Below are 17,596 nucleotides of genomic sequence, written 5' to 3' on the forward strand. Positions count from 1 at the left end.
TCCTCTCTGAAATAAAAAAATAATTTTTTTTTCGTTTGTTATTTTTGCACCCTTGGTTTGTCAATTATTGCCAGTTTTGTATCATAAACTTTATTTTTTATGTATCCTGATTTAAAAAAGTCTTGTGGCACTTTAGGATAAATTTTCTTTGGTCAAAGCTTAATCTGGCTTCACCCATTATTTTAAACCCATTAAACCTGAAAAGCAGTTAAAATTAAGTAAGTTACCAGCTGTTAAAGTGTGTATATATTTTTTTGGGACACGTTATATAGTCATTCATATGAATACATATATGTATATATTTGAAGTTGCTAGTGTACTACAAAAAGAATTCTTTGGCCCTAGCCGGTTTGGCTCACTGGATAGAGCGTCAGCCTGGGGACTGAAGGGTCCCAGGTTCGATTCCGGTCAAGGGCATGTACGTTGGTTGCAGGCACATCCCCAGTAGGGGGTGTGCAGGTGGCAGCTGATCAATGCTTCTCTCTCATCGATGTTTCTAACTCTCTATCCCTCTCCCTTCCTCTCAGTAAAAAATCAATAAAATACATTTTTTTAAAAAGAATTCTTTGCCTGTTAATGCTTAAGAACATGCTAACAGTATAGCTCAATGATAGAGAACTTGTACCTGAAGTCCGTTTCACCAAATAACTTTGTGACTTTAAGGAAGTAATTTAACCTAAGTCTCAGTTTTCTCATCTATTAAGGAGGATGATAATAACTGTACCCAGCTCACAGTGTTGGTATAAAAATTAAATGAGGTAATCTATATAAAACATTATAATGCCCAGGTCGTAAGTGCTTAATTAAAAGTTATCTAGTGGTAGCTTACACATATATTTTAAGGGCTATAACCATTGTGTTCATCTGTCCTTCAATATCTCTGTTTAATGCTGGGGAGAACTAGTATATACTTGAGACCATTTTCTCTGTCCACTTAAGTGACCACATTTTAGTTCTGAAGCTAGTTCTTTGCAAGCTCCTTTGTTTGCACAGCAACCCCACTGGGGCAGCCAGTATGTCTGGGGCTCTTCCTTGATGACCACATATCATATAGGCAGATGTCTCAGTGAGTTCATGTCCTTTATCCAGGGAATCTGAACTATTTGCACATAGGTTTGATTAATTGATTTTTTAAAATGCATTAGACACTTAAAGTCAGTAATTTATTGCATGTTCTCTGAGACCTTACAGTATTATCTTTAACAGTTTATTCCCAGATGTGCAAAAATTGATTTCACACCCTAAGATCAATGACTTCACAGTTTCCTTAATTTAGTAAATCTTTAAGTGTAGTGAGATGAAGTTACTTTTTCCAACATTTTATTATGAAAGAATTTTACAGTGATACCTATGTATCCCACTTCTAAATTCTACCATTAACATTTTACTCTACTTTATCACTTATATATTCATCTATCCACTCCTTTATCCATCCATCAATTCGTCTTTGGTGGGAGGATGTATACTCAGGTATCAGTCTTTTGTCAGGTATATGTTTTATGAATATTGTCTTCTAATCAGTATTTCTTAATAGTACCCTTGGATAAGCAGAAGTTTTAAATTTTTAGGAAGTCTAATTTTCATCATATTGAAGTTGCCTTTTCAAGTTCATTTTAGAATAAGTAGATCCCAGATTTCAAAACAATTATCACAATAATTACCTTCTAATTGCTGAGTACTTCAATCTTAAATATTTTATTTTGGTTATCCAAGTTTTTTTCATCACTTTAACCAAGGCTTATTACAAAAAGAAAGGAGTAACTGTAAGATTAAATATTCTATATATATATATAGGTTCCCATAATGTTTTAATTTGGTGGACAAGCAACGTGTATAAAAAATGATTGATAGGCAGCCATAAATATATAATTTTCCTATTTTTTAAGTGTAGTCTTCCATGAAACTAAATATAAACAATTCTTGATAGTTGTCTGTTTTGTTTTTAGTTGGAACTGCTAAATCTGTAATGTATGATATATGCTAAGCAAAATACTGTTTGTGTTTTCTTAAAATCAGTGTCAGAGAAGCTAGATTATCTCGTGTTAACAAATGATTGATTGTAACTAGTTTTTATACTTCAGTGGGAAGCTGTTCTTCAGTTACTTTAAGATTTGTATGTCCATGCAAAACCTGTCCATTTTAACTTCTATGGTATTAAACAAGATAATTGCAGTTTCTTCTGGCTCCAAAATGCTTGATTCTATTGCATTGTTCATTTCCAGGTATAGTTTTTTTAGTACATTGTTTTATGTATGAACAGAATTATGGTAAATATAAGTATATAGTACAAAATAAATACATGTTTTTCATTTTAAATTTTTTTTAAAAAACAGAAAGATGTATTTCAATTAAAAGACATGGAGAAGATTGCTCCCAAAGAGAAAGGCATTAGTAAGTATCAAAGATGTGCCAAAATATGTAGGGAAATATTGGTCCTCTTTTCTGCTAGTCTTTCACTTTATGGAAACATAAATTTCTAGGGATGAATGTTTGTAAATGTATATGTAATATATGCATTAAGCAAATGTATAGTGACACAGATCCATCATTATGGTATTATACAGAGGATTTTCACTGCCCTAAAATTCCTCTGTGCTCTGCCTCTTTACTTCTTCCTCCCCCCTGCCTCATAAAGTCTTTACATGAGGTCTTTGGGCCATGGCTATGATTTCTGTGTTTGGAGTATCTGCTCTAGGAAAATTGAAATGGAGTATGCATGTATGCCCATGTACACACATATATGCATACATGCAAATATGCACATTTATCTACTTATGGGCATAATTTACTTCAAAAGAAGTAAAAACTGTTCATGTATGTTATAATATTTGTTAAATGTTACTTTTTGTCTTTACCTGGTGTATTCATTTTCTGTAGCAGCAAATTACCACAAACTTGGTAGCTTAACACAATAGATATTTATTCTCTTAGTTCTGGAGACCAGAAGTCAAAAATCAAGGTGTCAACAGAGTTGGCTACTTTTGGAGGCTCGGAAGGAGAATCCATTTCATGTTTCTCTCCTACCTTCTGGTGGCTGCCAGCAGTGCTTGACTTACAGACACATCATTCTAATCTCTGCCTTTGTCTTCACATGGCCTTCCCCTTTGTTATCTCCCCTTCTGTCTCTTACAAGGACACATGCCATTGAATATGTGATCCAGCCAAAATCCAAGATGATTTCATTTGCAGATCCTTAATTATACCTGTACAGATGCTTTTTCAAATATGGTCACATTCACAAGTTCTGGGGGTTATCTCTTGAATGGTCACTATTAAACTTATTACATAGGATACATATTTTTTTACTTTTTATTTTTAAATATATTTTTATTGATTTCAGAGAGGAAGGAAGAGGGAGGGAGATAGAAACAGCAATGATGAGAGAGAATCATTGATCAGCTGCCTCCACGCCCCACAACCGGGCATATGCCTGACCAGAAATTGGACCATGACTTCCTAGCTCATAGGTCAATGCTCAACCACTGAACCATGCCGGCCACACTGGATACATATTTTTTTAAACCTTTCTGATTACGTAAACTACATGCTTATTTTAACAGGTTTGGAAATTTAAAGAATATACTGAAAATAAAAGTTGTTCATGAGACCATCACTGTTAACATTTTGGTGTATTTTGATGTCTTATGTTTAGGTTCTATTTGTCTTTGTATGTATGTATCTGTCCGTTTCTCTGAGAAAGAACTATGCTGCATATAGTTTTGTGTTCATGTCTTTTTTCATATAACATATCATTCACATTTACCTATGTCATGTGCTTTTCAGAAAATTATGTACAACACCTGCATCTCTTAATGTTTAATTCTATGACTACTTACTGTGCCATAATTTGCTTAGCCTGTTACCCATTGTTGAACATCTACGTTGTTCCCAAATTTTGCTGCTAAATTTAATGTGCAATTAACATGCTATCCATAAATTTTTTTCTAAAAGACTTTTTTTAGAGTAGTTTTAGGTTCACAGAAAGATTGAAAGGAAGGTACAGAGATTTCTCATATACTTCCTGTCTCCCACTCCCAACATGCATAGCTTCTATTATCAACATCACTCAACAGTGGTACATTTATTACAATTGATGAACCTGCATCGACACATCATAATCACCCAAAGTCCATCATTTATTTACATTAGGGTTCACACTTGGTGTTGTACATTCTATGGGTTTGGACAAATGTATAGTGACACAGATCTACCATTATGCTATTATACAGAGTACTTTCACTGCCCTAAAAATCCTCTGTGCTCTGCCCATTTGCTCCTTCCTCTCTCCCTCATAAATTTTTCCCATATCCCATATTACTTCAGAAGGAAATAGAATAGAAAATGGAGACTTGTGTAGTCTTAGGCTTTTTATATGTATTCTCAAATTACCTCAGGAAAGGCTATATCAAATTAAACTCACATTCATTTCTCAGAACTATGTTTTCACTTTTAGAAGTTTTTGACATTTCATTTCAGTTTGTACTTCTTTACAAGTGAGGTTGAATGTGACACATATTTGGTGTCAATTTTATTTATTAAATCTTTAATTTTTAAATAGATTTTATTGTATTTGGGGATCTACTCTAGGAAAAATTAAAATGGACATTAAAATATGGGTAATTTCTTGGTACAGTTTTATTTAATAGAAAATAAGAATTGTTCATGAATTTTCAAATATTTGTGAAATATGGCTTTGTATTTTTTACATGCTATTTTTAACAATGTTTTTCTGATTTTTAAACTTGTTCAGTTTATTATTATTTATTTTTCATAATAGTTTTATTTTCGTTTTCTTGGCAGAAATGGCAATATGTATATATTGTTGGAAAAAGAAAAATGAGTAAAAAGAAAGAAAAATTGCCTCTTAACCTGTTATTCAAAATAACCACTGTCACATTAGTGTATATTGTCATTTAAACTTATTTTTTACATGATACATTCTATATTACACATTTTTAATATATATATATATATATATATATATATATATACACACATACCATGCCATTAATTATTTTATAACATAACTTTAATGATTGCATATATTCCATTACAATAAAATACTTTTAAAAGTCCCATTATTGGACTGGTTCCCAACTTTTTACTATTGAAAACTACTTTGATAGGCATCCTTATGCATATCCATCATTGTTTTCTTTGGCTGAATTTATAAAAGTGGAATTTCTACACAAAAGGCCTGCATAAACCTAAAGCTTTAGATGCATGCTGCTGTGTTTTCCACCCATGTTGAGAGTACCCATTTTTCTGAACCCTTTATTTTTTTAGTTTTTGATAGTCAAAATATTAAATCTCATTGCTTTATTTTACTTCTTTAATTAATAATGTGGTTCAACATTGTCTTGTTTATTGACCATGTATATTTTATAGATGCTCATTGATATGCTTTTGTTTTTCTGTTGCAGTATTGGGCTTTTTTGTTACTATTTTTGAAAGCTCCTTATTTATTAAATTATTAACTCTTGACCTATAATATTTGTTGCATTTCCCCACTTACTGGCCTTTTAATTTTATTTATGATATATCTTTAAAAATTATATCTTTTAGCTGCTATGTCAGTGAAAGACGTTCTTCAAAGCTTAGTTGATGATGGTATGGTTGACTGTGAGAGGATTGGAACCTCTAATTATTATTGGGCTTTTCCCAGTAAAGCCCTTCATGCGAGGAAACGTAAGTTGGAGGCTCTGGAGTCTCAGGTAAGCCACGCAGTTAAAAAGTATACATTTGCTTTGTAAAAAATAAATTTGTTTTACTTAATCTTTTCAGTTAGTGGCTTCTGTTAAATTTTTCACATATATTATTTGACTCAAAGTCTAAAGATAATCAACATCTCTTTCTCCCATCAGAATCTTAGAATGTTTTAACTTTCATCTTCCCACATGCCATAATATTGTTATCTAATACTTTAGATCCTTCTAGATTTACAGAAAAACTGATGGGGAGGTACAGAGGGTTCTCTAATACCCACCCCCTTCTCCCTACCAAATACACATTTTGTATTAGTTTCTGTGTAGAAATTTGCTTTCATCTCTCTTAGGAATTGCTGTGTCATATAACACTAGAGGCCCAGTGCACTAAATTTGTGCATGGGAAGGGTCCCTTGGCCCGGCCAGTGATCAGGGCCGATCAGATTCCCCACCTCCTGGCCTCCCCGCCTCTTCCTTCCCTCGCTCCCTCAGCACCCCACCGCCACCCCCTGGTGGTCAGCGCATGTTATAGCGAGCAATCGATCTCCCAGTCTTCCAGTCAAATTCCCGAGGGGACAATTTGCATTTAGCCCTTTATTATATAGGATTATGCTTAACTGAAAAACTTCAGACTCTTTTCTAAGGAGTTGCACTATTCGGCATTCCTACCAATTTCATCACTTTCTCACCAAAACTTGTCACTACCTGACTTTTTGACTCTAGCCATTTCAGTGGTATCTCATTATTGTTTTGATTTCCATTGCCCTGATGACTAAGGATGTTGAACATCTTTTCATGTGTCTACTGACCATTTGTATATCTTTCTTAGAGACCTATCAGTTCAGATCCTTTGCCCATGTTTTATCTCTTAAACATGATGCCACATTTTTTTTTGTGAGGAAATGACATACATATTCATCACTCAGCAATTTTTTTATTTTTTATTTTTTTATAATATATTTTCATTGATTTCAGAGAGGAAGGGACAGGGAGAGATAGAAACATCAATAATGAAAGAGAATCATTGATTGGCTGCCTCCTGCACACCCCCTACTGGGGATCGAGACTGCAACCTGGGCATGTGCCTTTGACCTGAATTGAACCTGGGACCATGCAGTCTGCAGGCCGAAGCTCTATCCACTGAGCAAAACTGGCTAGGGCCATCACTCAGCAATTTTTAAAAAAGTTTTGCAATTAAAAACTTTATTGAGGAATAATTGGCATACAAGAACTGCTTATATTTCTTATATTTAAAGTTTATAAATTGATGTTTGACACATGTATACATTCATGAAACCATCACCACAGTCAAGATAATGACTTCCCATCACACCAAAAAGTTTTTTCATTCCCCTTTTCAGTATTTCTCTCCTGCCCACTGTTCCCTTGCCCCATCTCTAGACAAGTACTGATTTGCTCTCTGTCACTATGCATTAGTTTATATTTTCTAGAATTTTCTATAAATGGAATCATACAGTATGTACTCTCTTTTCTCACTCAGCATAATTATTTTAAGATGTATCCATGTTGCTGTATGTATTAATCATTCGCTTTTTATTGCTAAGTGGCATTTTGTTGTATGGATGTACAACGGTTTGTTTACCTGTTGATGGACATTTGGGTATTTGTTTGGGTTATTAGAAATAAAGCTTCTATGAATATTTATATATGTCTTTGTATGAACATTTGTTTTCATTTATAATGGGTAAATCTCAGAATGGAGTAGATAGATCATAGGGTAGGCATGATCTTTTAAAAGATTTTAAAAGATTGCCAAACTGTTTTCCATAGTGTTGTGTTATTTTATATTCCCACTAGCTATGTATCAGAGTTCCAGTCCCTCCACATCCTGATTAATACTTGGTATGATACCTAGTGTAGTAAGTGCATAGTGATATCTTGTGGTTTTAATTTCCATTTCCATAGTGACTAATAATCTGAGCATCCTTGCATGTGTTTGTCATTCATATATCTTCATTGATGAAGTGTCTTTAACAGATCTTTTTGCCCTAACTGGTTTGGCTCAGTGGATAGAGCGTCAGCCTGCGGACTGAAGGGTCTTGGGTTCAATTCCGGTCTAGGGCATATGTACGGGTTGCAGCTTGATCCTCAGTGGGGGGTGTGCGGGAGGCAGCCGATCAATGATTCTCTCTCATCATTGATGTTTCTATCTCTCCCTCTCTGAAATCAATAAAAATATATTTTAAAGAAATCAGGTTGTTTATTTTTATTATTGAGTTTAGAGAGTTCTCTATACTTTCTGGATATAAATCCTATATCAGATAAATGCTTTCCAAATGTTTTTCTCCTAGTCTGTAGTTCATCTTTTTATTCGTTTAACTGTTTTGAGGAGCAAAAGTGTTTCATTTTGATGAAGTCTATGTTATCAATTTGTTTCTTTATGGTTGGTGTTTCTGCTGTTATATATTACTTCCCTCCAGGCAGTTCATGGCTGCAGCTGGGTATATCACATGCTGACTAAGCATTTCTTGGTTAACTTTACAAGCCAAAGAAACTTTTTGACTTTGAGAAAAAAGGCCAAATGAGTACTTTTCATATTTTTGCCTTTGGGTTTAGCATAATCTTCTTAGCAAGTGGAGAAACTTGGCAAATCCTATATAATAAAAGCCTAATATGCAAATCGATGGAATGGTGGAACGACCTGCTGAACAATTGATCACTATGACGCATACTGACCACAAGGGGGCAGATGCTTAATACAGGAGCTGTCCCAGGCCAGCAAAGGCAGGTGCCAGTGGGGGCCCCCTCACTGCCCCGCTGGTCGCCCTGCAGAGGGAGGCAACCAATGGTGGTGGTGGTCGGGGGGTGGTGGGGTTGGCGAGTGGGCGGTGCCAGGCCAGCCAAGGTGAGTGCCAGCGGGGGCCCCACCGGTCACCTCACAGATCAACCCTGATCACCGGCCAGGCCTAGGGACCCTACCCATGCACAAATTTCATGCACCAGACCTCTGGTCTATATATATAAAAGGCTAAGTGACCGGCCTTACTCCGTCTGACCGTCTGACAGGTACATATAACACGCACTGACAATTTAAAAATAAACGACTCGCACATGATTGATACATATAAAGCTCTCGCTGGTGCCAATCGCATGCATGTTTTAATTTTATAACATTATATATATTTTGACATGTAATTTTTGCAGTAACATAATTACCACACGAATCTTTCTTCTAATTAATTTCCTTTCAACATGCACGAATCCGTGCACCAGGCCACTAGTATTAATAGAAATAAGCAAGAGATTCTTGCTAGTATGCTAGTACAGTGAATCTATTTCTAAAAGTGAGTATAATATTGTTTTTTTATACTGAGTGACTGAGGTATAGGATGTTCCAATCAGTTACTGTCAATATACTTCTCTACCTACTGGTCTGAGAGTTGGCATCCAGTGTATTTTGTGACACACTCTTCTCTTCCCACCCCTGTTTACTAGCTGGAGGTTAAAGCTTAATCTCACATACCTGCTCAGATATCAGAGGTCAAGTCAGGGACTAAGACATAGGCAATAGATTTAATGCCTTCTGTTTGAAGCACTCCAGTAAATGAAGAGTGTGTCATTTGTAAATATGGCATTTGCTATAAATTAAAAAAAGAAATTGCCATTCTACTGATCTAAACCTACTTTATTCTTTTACTAAAATTTGAGAAGTCATGTCAATATCCTATCATGTCCCTCAACCGTGGTTCTGAAGCTCACTATTTTAGAGAAGTGATTTGGCTTAATGGAAAGATAGGAATCAGACTGAATTTAAGTCACATTTCACTTCTTACTAACTAGGATCTCGGGAAATTTTCTTAACCTCTTTAAAGCCTCAGTTTCCCAATTTGTAAAAGAGACACTATACTTATTTCAAAGGGTTGTGATGCAGATGAAGTGATATGTGTAAAGTGCCTGGTGGAAGTAGGCACTTAGTATGTGGTGGTCACAGATTCAGCTAGATTAGTTCCCATCCAGGAGTATATACTCTAAGTTTACTTGTTCAATCAGAACAAATATTTGAGGGTCTACTATGTACAAAACATTTTACCAGATACCAGAAATACTAGAATTCAAAATCCATGTTTCATAAGAAAGAACTTGTAGCCTGTGCTGAAGCTAATATATATTATACACATGAAAGAGGAAAGTGAAGAGTGAAAAGTGTTATATGGTTAATGTAGAGATTAGAAATGCTGCAAGAGATGGCGGGATTTATATAAATATAGAAGGCACTGAGTTAACATTGAATTGAACCACATTCCAAATTCAAGGTTGCACTGAAGTATCAGTGTATTCAAGACATTGCTAAAGTAAAATGTGAACTTCCTTTGAATTTCTTGTTAATTACTTCCAGATTAGAGAGAGGGAGAACTCTTAAATTCCCCTGCCCCTCATCATTCTCTTATGCTTTGGTCTGTCAGTGATTTCAATTATGTACAGGAATGTATTCTTTTGAGAATAGACATTTTTGTAGTAGATCTGAAATTAAATCAGGAAACATATTTCTTTCTCCCTTCCCTTTAGGTTGTATGTGTTGATGATGCTTAAAAAGTCTAAAAAAGCCTCATGATTATAATATGTTTCTCTTTAACATATTCTGAGCTAGCAAACAAGCCATCAGCTGTGTGTGGGTTGCATTAACTACTTCTACTGATACTTACTCTGTGCCTGTTCTATGCATGCATTGTGCCAAGTTCTGTGGGCAATCCTATATAATAAAGAGGTAATATACAAATTGACCATCATGCCCTAGCAAAAGATGGCTGCCCCCATGTGGTCACAAGATGGCCGGCAGGGGAGGGCAGTTGTGGGCAATCAGGCCAGCAGGGGAGGGCAGTTAGGGGCGACCAGGCCAGCAGGGGAGGGGAGGACCAGGTCTGCAGGGGAGGGCAGTTAGGGGCAACCAAGCCGGCAGGGGAGGGCAGTTGGGGGTGACTGGGCTGGCAGGGGAGCAGTTAGGCGTCGATCAGGCCAGCAGGGGAGTGCTTAGGAGGTGATCAGGCTGGCAGGCAGAAGCGATTAGGGGCAATCAGGCAGGCAGGCAGGTGAGCGGTTGGGAGCCAGCAGTCCTGGATTGTGAGAGGGATGTCTGACTGCCCACAGGGATCGGGCCTAAACCGGCAATTGGACATCCCCTGAGGGGTCCCAGATTGGAGAGGGTGCAGGCTGGGTTGAGGGACACCCCCCCCTCCCAGTGCACAAATTTTGTGCACTGGGCCTCTAGTATAAAAATAATAGAATATGTGTTTTATGTTGAGATAATTTATGCTTTACTTGGTAAGGCAAGATAAATACCTTCTGTAGTTAACTTTTTTTTTTTTTTTATTTAATAAATCTTTATTGTTCAGATAATTACAATTGTTCTTCTTTTTCCCCCATAGCTCCCCTCCACCCGGTTCCCACCCCATCCTCTGCCCTTACTCCCCCCCACTGTCCTCATCCATAGGTGTACGATTTTTGACCAGTCTCTTCCCGCACCCCCCGCACCCCTTTCCCCCTGAGAATTGTCAGTCTACTCCCTTTCTATGCCCCTGATTCTATTCTATTCACCAGTTTATTCTGTTCATCAGATTTTTTTATTCACTTGATTTTTAGATCCACTTGTTGATAGACTTGTATTTGTTGTTCATAATTTTTATCTTTACCTTTTTCTTCTTCTTCCTCTTCTTAAAGAATACCTTTCAGCCGAAACCGGTTTGGCTCAGTGGATAGAGCGTCAGCCTGCGGACTGAAAGGTCCCAGGTTCGATTCCGGTCAAGGGCACGTACCTTGGTTGCGGGCACATCCCCAGTAGGGGGTGTGCAGGAGGCAGCTGATAGATGTCTCTCTCTCATCGATGTTTCTAACTCTCTATCCCTCTCCCTTCCTCTCTGTAAAATATCAATAAAATATATTTAAAAAAAAAAAAAAAAGAATACCTTTCAGCATTTCATATAATACTTGTTTGGTGGTGATGAACTCCTTTAGCTTTTTCTTATCTATGAAGCTCTTTATCTGCCCTTCAATTCTGAATGATAGCTTTGCTGGGTAGAGTAATCTTGGTTGTAGGTTCTTGCTATTCATCATTTTGAATATTTCTTGCCACTCCCTTCTGGCCTGCATAGTTTCTGTTGAGAAATCAGCTGACAGTCGTATGGGTGCTCCCTTGTAGGTAACTAACTGTTTTTCTCTTGCTGCTTTTAATATTCTCTCTTTGTCTTTTGCTCTTGGCATTTTAATTATGATGTGTCTTGGTGTGGTCCTCTTTGGATTCCTTTTGTTTGGGGTTCTGTGCGCTTACTGGACTTGTAAGTCTTTTTCTTTCACCAGGTGGGGGAAGTTTTCTATCATTATTTCTTCAAATAGGTTTTCAGTATCTTGCTCTCTCTCTTCTTCTGGCACCCCCATAATTTGGATGTTGGTACGCTTGAAGTTGTCCCAGAGGCTCCTTACACTCTCTTCATATTTTTGGATTCCTTTTTTCTTTTTGCTTTTCCAGTTGAGTGTTTTTTGCTTCTTCGTATTTCAAATCTTTGACTTGATTCTTGCGATCCTCTAGTCTGCTGTTAGATCTCTGTATAATATTTTTTATTTCTGTCAGTGTATGCTTAATTTCTAGTTGGTCCTTTTTCATATCCTCGAGGGTCTTGCTAAATTTACAGCCTTTTCTAGAAAATTCTTGAAAAACCTTATAACCATGGTTTTGAACTCTATATCCAGTCATTTGCTTTCCTCCATTTCTTTCATTTGTGACCTGTTTCTTTGTCTCCGCATTTTGGCTCCTTCCCTGAGCTGATAGAGTGGCTTTGTGTGCTAGGTGTTCTATATGGCCCAGTGGCTCAGCCTCCCCAGTTACCTGAGGTGGACACTCTTGGTGCACCCCTTTGTGGGCTGTGTACACAGTCTTGTTGTAGTTAAGCCTTGATTGTTGTTGGTATCACTGGGAGGAATTGACCTCCAGGGCAATTGGCTGTGAGGATCAGCTGTGTCTACGCTGGGAGAACTCTTGCTGGAGACACCCTTATGAGACAGGACTTGCAAAAGCCTCTGTGCTCAGCTTGGATGGGGCGGAGTCTCAGGGCAGAGCAGACAGCATTGGTTTCCCGTCAGCCCTGCCCTAATAGGCCCCTGTGTCTCAGTGTCCCGTGGTAATCGCTGCAAGCACCCTTGAGAGAAAGCCGCCCTCGAGTTCCGCCCGCTGCCAGACAGTCCATTTTCTCCCCAAATGAGTCTGGATCCCCATATTCTTGCCCCAAACTGGAGTTCAGTGCAGTCGGGAGCTTTTGTCTCCCTCCAGCTTGAGAAAGCCAGCCGCGTACTCACTTGCCCGCCCTCTCTGCACTCGCACCTCGGTACCTCTGCCTTCCACAGTTCCTCTGAGTCTCAGTGTGCTTTTCTCTTTCCTGACAGTCCAGTTTCACCTCGTATGAGTCTGGGTCCCCAGAGTCTCGCCCGGAACTGGAGTTCAGCGCAGTCGGGAGCTTTTGTCTCCCTCCCGCTTGAGAAAGCCCGCCGCGCACTCAGTTGCTCGCCCTCTCCATGTGCGCATCTCAGTACCTCTGCCTCCTGCAGCTCCTCTGAGTCTCAGTGTACTTTTCTCTTTCCTTCTAGTTGTAGAAATTCCACTCAGCCAGCCAGCCTGTGGTTCTGGATGATGTCCGTTTTGTCTTTTAGTTGTTTTGAAATTGTTGTGCGAGGCAGCAGTTTAGGTGTTTACCTATGCCCTCATCTTGGTTTCTCCTCTGTATAGTTAACTTTTTATGAAAAGACATAGTTAATTAACTATGTAAGATTTAATTTATATAAGGTTAGTGCCAAACACTGTTGTTGCTATGGGTCCTCCTAATTGTTACACAGTTTAGAGGGTAGCAAGATTTTTATAAATCCACTAGAGGCCCAGTGCATGAAATTTGTGCACTGGAGGGTGGTGATGTCCCTCAGCCTGACCTGCGTCTTCTCGCAATCTGGGACCCCTTGGGTAGGGTCCCTAGGCCTGGCCAGCAATCAGGGCCTATCAGGGCTTTCCTTCCCTCAGCTGCCAGCAGCTGGCCCTGCCCCTGCTGCTGCCACTGCTTGCCATCTGTGCCGTGCTGCTCCCCTCCCCCACCACCAGTTGCCTCCCTCTGTAGGTAACAGGTGTGGGGTGCAATCACTTGGCTGGCCTGGGCCTCCCTCTGCGGGGCAATCGCTGGCCGACCCTGCACACCCACCACAGTGTCACTGGCCGGTGGTCTGGGCCTCCCTCTGGGGGGCAATAGATCGCAGGGCTCCACGATCAATCGCCCAGCAGAGGGAGGTCCCACCACCTGGTCAGGGCTCCACAGTCATGGAGCCCCACCCCCATTGATCACCCCGCCGACCGATGGCCTGGGCCTCTGTCTTTGGGGCGATCGCAGAGCCCCCCATTGATTGCCCCACAGAGGTGGCCTGGCTCTCCCTCTGCAGGTGATCATGGGGCAATGGCAGGGGCCCCCCGACCAATCCCATCTCACCCACCTTGGCTGGACTGGCTCCATTGTGTATCGTAGCGCGGTCATCCGGACAGTGTCTGTTCAGTTTTTTGGTCATTTGCATATTACCCTTTTATTATTATAGATACCAGGGGCACAGTGCGAGAATTCATGCACCTTGAAAGGAACTGTGGGTCACGAGGCTGCGGTGGGCACAGGGCCGGGTCTCGGCCCATCCTCTGTGCCCCTGCTCGGCCCCTCCCGCCGTGGCCCCCAGTCCCATCTGCCGGTAGCCCTGCTCCCACTGCCGCCGTTCCCATGTGCTCATAGCGCCGGCCCTGCTTGCACCCGCTGAAGGCGCATAGCAATTGGGGCTTATGCCAGCAGTGGGTGTGAGCGGGGCCAGCACCATCAGTGGATGCGAGCAGTGGCTGCTGCCCCAGTCGCCCCTCAGGAGCAGGGGGGAGGTGGAGAAGCCCTGAGGGGTGATCAGGGCCGGCAGCCTCCGCTTGCACCTGCTGACAGCACCGAGCAATCAGGGCTAGTGCCAGGTGCCGGCAGTGGGTGCGAGCAGTGGTTCCGGTGTGAGCAGCAGGTGCAAGTGCCAGGTGGGACCGCGGCGCATGGGAGCAAAGACTTTTCAGTAACCAGCAGAGGCTCACCCCAATGCCCGGCCTTGGTCTGGTGCCCCTGCTCACCTACTCCACCATCCCGCCGTGGCCAACTCCCACCATGCTCCCCCGCGCCCCCTGGTGGTCAGTGCACGTCATAGCGACCGGTTGTTCAGTTGTTCCAGTTCTGTCATTGTATATTAGCCTTTTATTACATAGGGTAGTTAAGGTAAACTTTAGAAATTATTTTGAGCTGAAAGTTGAGTAGATTAGATGGATGGAGGAAATTCCACAGGGGGCAGAGGGAGCCACTGATGCTGATGTTGACAGTGGCAGCCAAAATGTATTGAGCACTTAGCCAGGTACGGCTTTAAGAGCTTGTCTTAGTTTTTCGGGCTGCTATAACAAAATACCAGAATGAGTAGCTTATAAACAACAGAAATTTATTTCTCATAGTTTTGGAGGCCAATCAGGTAAGAGCCCTCTCCCAGGTCACAGCCTTTTCACTGTACCCTCACAGAGTGGAAGGGGCTGGCATCTCTCTGGATACTCTTCTATAAGAGCACTAACCTTATTGATGAGGACTCCACCTTCATGCTGTAAGCACCTCCCAAAGGCCCCACATACTAAAACCATTACCTTTAGGTGTTAGGACTTCAACATATGATTTTGAGGGGGACACAAACATTTAGACCATAGCAGAGCTTTTACATGTTTTATATCACTTGATTCTTACAACTGTAAGAGTTATGTATTAAATCCCCATTTTACATATGAGAAGATTAAGACACCAAGAAGTTAAATAACTTGCCCAAAATGGCAGTATTAGTAGATGGTGAAGCATGATTCAAATGCAGGCATTCTGATTTCATAGTCCTTGCTTGTAACCACAGATAAAACAATAAAGCACATTACATTCAGTGAAGAGTTGGTGACCAGCATGGAAAGACTGAAACAAATTTTTAATAGTAATGGGAAAATAAGGTTAGAAATTAGATTGAGACCCTTTTATGGGATGTTTTAATGATTGGGGGGTTTTAAAAAATTCATAGAAGGGGAGAGAGACATCAGTTGGCTGCCTCCTGCACGCCCCCTAATGGGGATCGAGCCTGCAACTCGGGCAAGTGTCCTGACCAGGAATTGAACTGGTGACCTCCTACTGCATGGGACAATGCTCAACCAATTGAGCCACACCAGCAGGGCAGTGGTTGGTTGGATTTTATCATATACACCAAACAGGGGAAGTGGAAATTCTCCTGCCAGTTTATTTTATGGTTTTTCTTTTTGCTGATCTAATTACTTTAAAAAAATAGATTATAAGCTCAGAAAATACTAGTGTTATTATATTATGACTAGAGGCCTGGTGCACGAAATTCGTGCACGGAGGGGGAGTTCCCTCAGCCCAGCCTGCACCCTCTTCAATTGGGGACCCCTTGGGGGATGTCTGACTGGGATGTTCCACAGGGATCGGGCCTAAACCGGCAGTTGGACATCCCTCTCGCAATCTGGGACCACTGGCTCCTAACTGCTCACCTGCCTGCCTGCCCGATCACCCCTAACTGCCTCTGCCTGCCAGCCTGATCACCCCTAACTGCCCTCCCCTGCTAGCCTGGTTGCCCCTAACTGCCTCTGCATGCCTGCCTGATCGCCCCTAACTGCCCTCCTCTGCCGGCCTGGTTGCCCCCAACTGCCCTCCCCTGCCAGCTTGATCTTGCCCCCAATGGCCCTCCCCTGCCGGCCTGATCTCGCCCCCAACTGCCCTCCCCTCCCAGCCTGGTTGCCCCCAACTGCCCTCCCTTGCTGGCCTGATCTTGCCCCCAACTGCCCTCTGCTGGCCAATTTGGTTCTGATTGGTTAGTTTCTATGTCAATCAGCGTCAAAAGCTCTGCCTCCTAGGCAGCCATTGGCTCCCCACAGCACCCAGATTTGGTTCTGATTGGTCGCTTCCTATGCCAGTCAGCGTCTCTGGGCCTATCAGCAGGACTGATCAGCAGCCCTGGTGGAGGCCTGGAGAGAAATGGAGGTGCGGCTGCTGGCCAGACTGGGAGAGAAAAAGAGAGGCAAGTGCCGATCAAAAGCTGCCTCAGAGGCAACAGATCAGGCCTCTCTTCAGGGGCCTCTCTCTGGCCCTGATTCACAGCCCCCTCAGCAGTCAGTGCTGGGGCACCGCAATCTGACTTCCGGTTGGTTGAGCTTCAGTCATTACCGGTAATTTTGACCCAGGGTTTTTATATATTAGGATATTCAGCAAAAAACTTTCAACCCCCTCCGCCCCCCCCCCCCCCCCCCCCGCCCCGTATGTAATATAGTATTACTGTTGCTGGAAATATCTAATGTAGTATTTTATTTCTGCAAGGCTGAAATAAATATTTGGGTTGGGTAGAAAAAAAGTTGTTAAGCTAGCCTCTCTAACTAGCTGTAACACAGTTGCATTCCTAAAGCCTTTTTACATAACTTAATAACTTTAATGGGCAAGAAAAGCTTTGATGATGAAAGTGGTAGTGTATGTTTAAATCTGCTAGTTCTTCTGAAATATATGCAAATATGTTACAGTATTTGGATGATAGTAGAAAGCCATTCTGGCTCAACAAAAAGTAGAAATAGCCAGATACTTTTCTCATGTCATTGTTGTGAATTGTTATGTAGCTTAAAAAGTAATTATAAAAATTAATTTAATGTGGGAACTCCCAAGTGAGATGGCATTTCTCGGTATCCTGAAGAATATACAGAACTTACTAAATGTCAAGAAGTGATTTTTTTCTTCTTGATAATTATTTTAAGAGTTTTGGCTGAAACTTGCTGATTATTTCAGTGTGATAATGATTTTAGTTACTGTGTTTGTGTGTGT

General features: G+C 40.8%; 1 protein-coding gene across 1 annotated transcript in view; it reads left to right on the plus strand.

Moving 5' to 3' along the window:
* The window catches only part of MND1 (meiotic nuclear divisions 1), a 67,217-nt gene that overhangs the window by 6,083 nt on the left and 43,538 nt on the right, over positions 1 to 17,596 (plus strand). Inside the window, exons 3-4 of the mRNA XM_080672359.1 lie at positions 2,334 to 2,391; positions 5,566 to 5,714. Coding sequence (XP_080528485.1) covers positions 2,334 to 2,391; positions 5,566 to 5,714 — 207 coding nt within the window. The remainder of the gene's footprint in view (positions 1 to 2,333; positions 2,392 to 5,565; positions 5,715 to 17,596) is intronic.

This window comes from Plecotus auritus (genome assembly GCF_963455305.1).
Source record: "Plecotus auritus genome assembly, chromosome: 6".
Lineage (NCBI taxonomy): Eukaryota > Metazoa > Chordata > Mammalia > Chiroptera > Vespertilionidae > Plecotus > Plecotus auritus.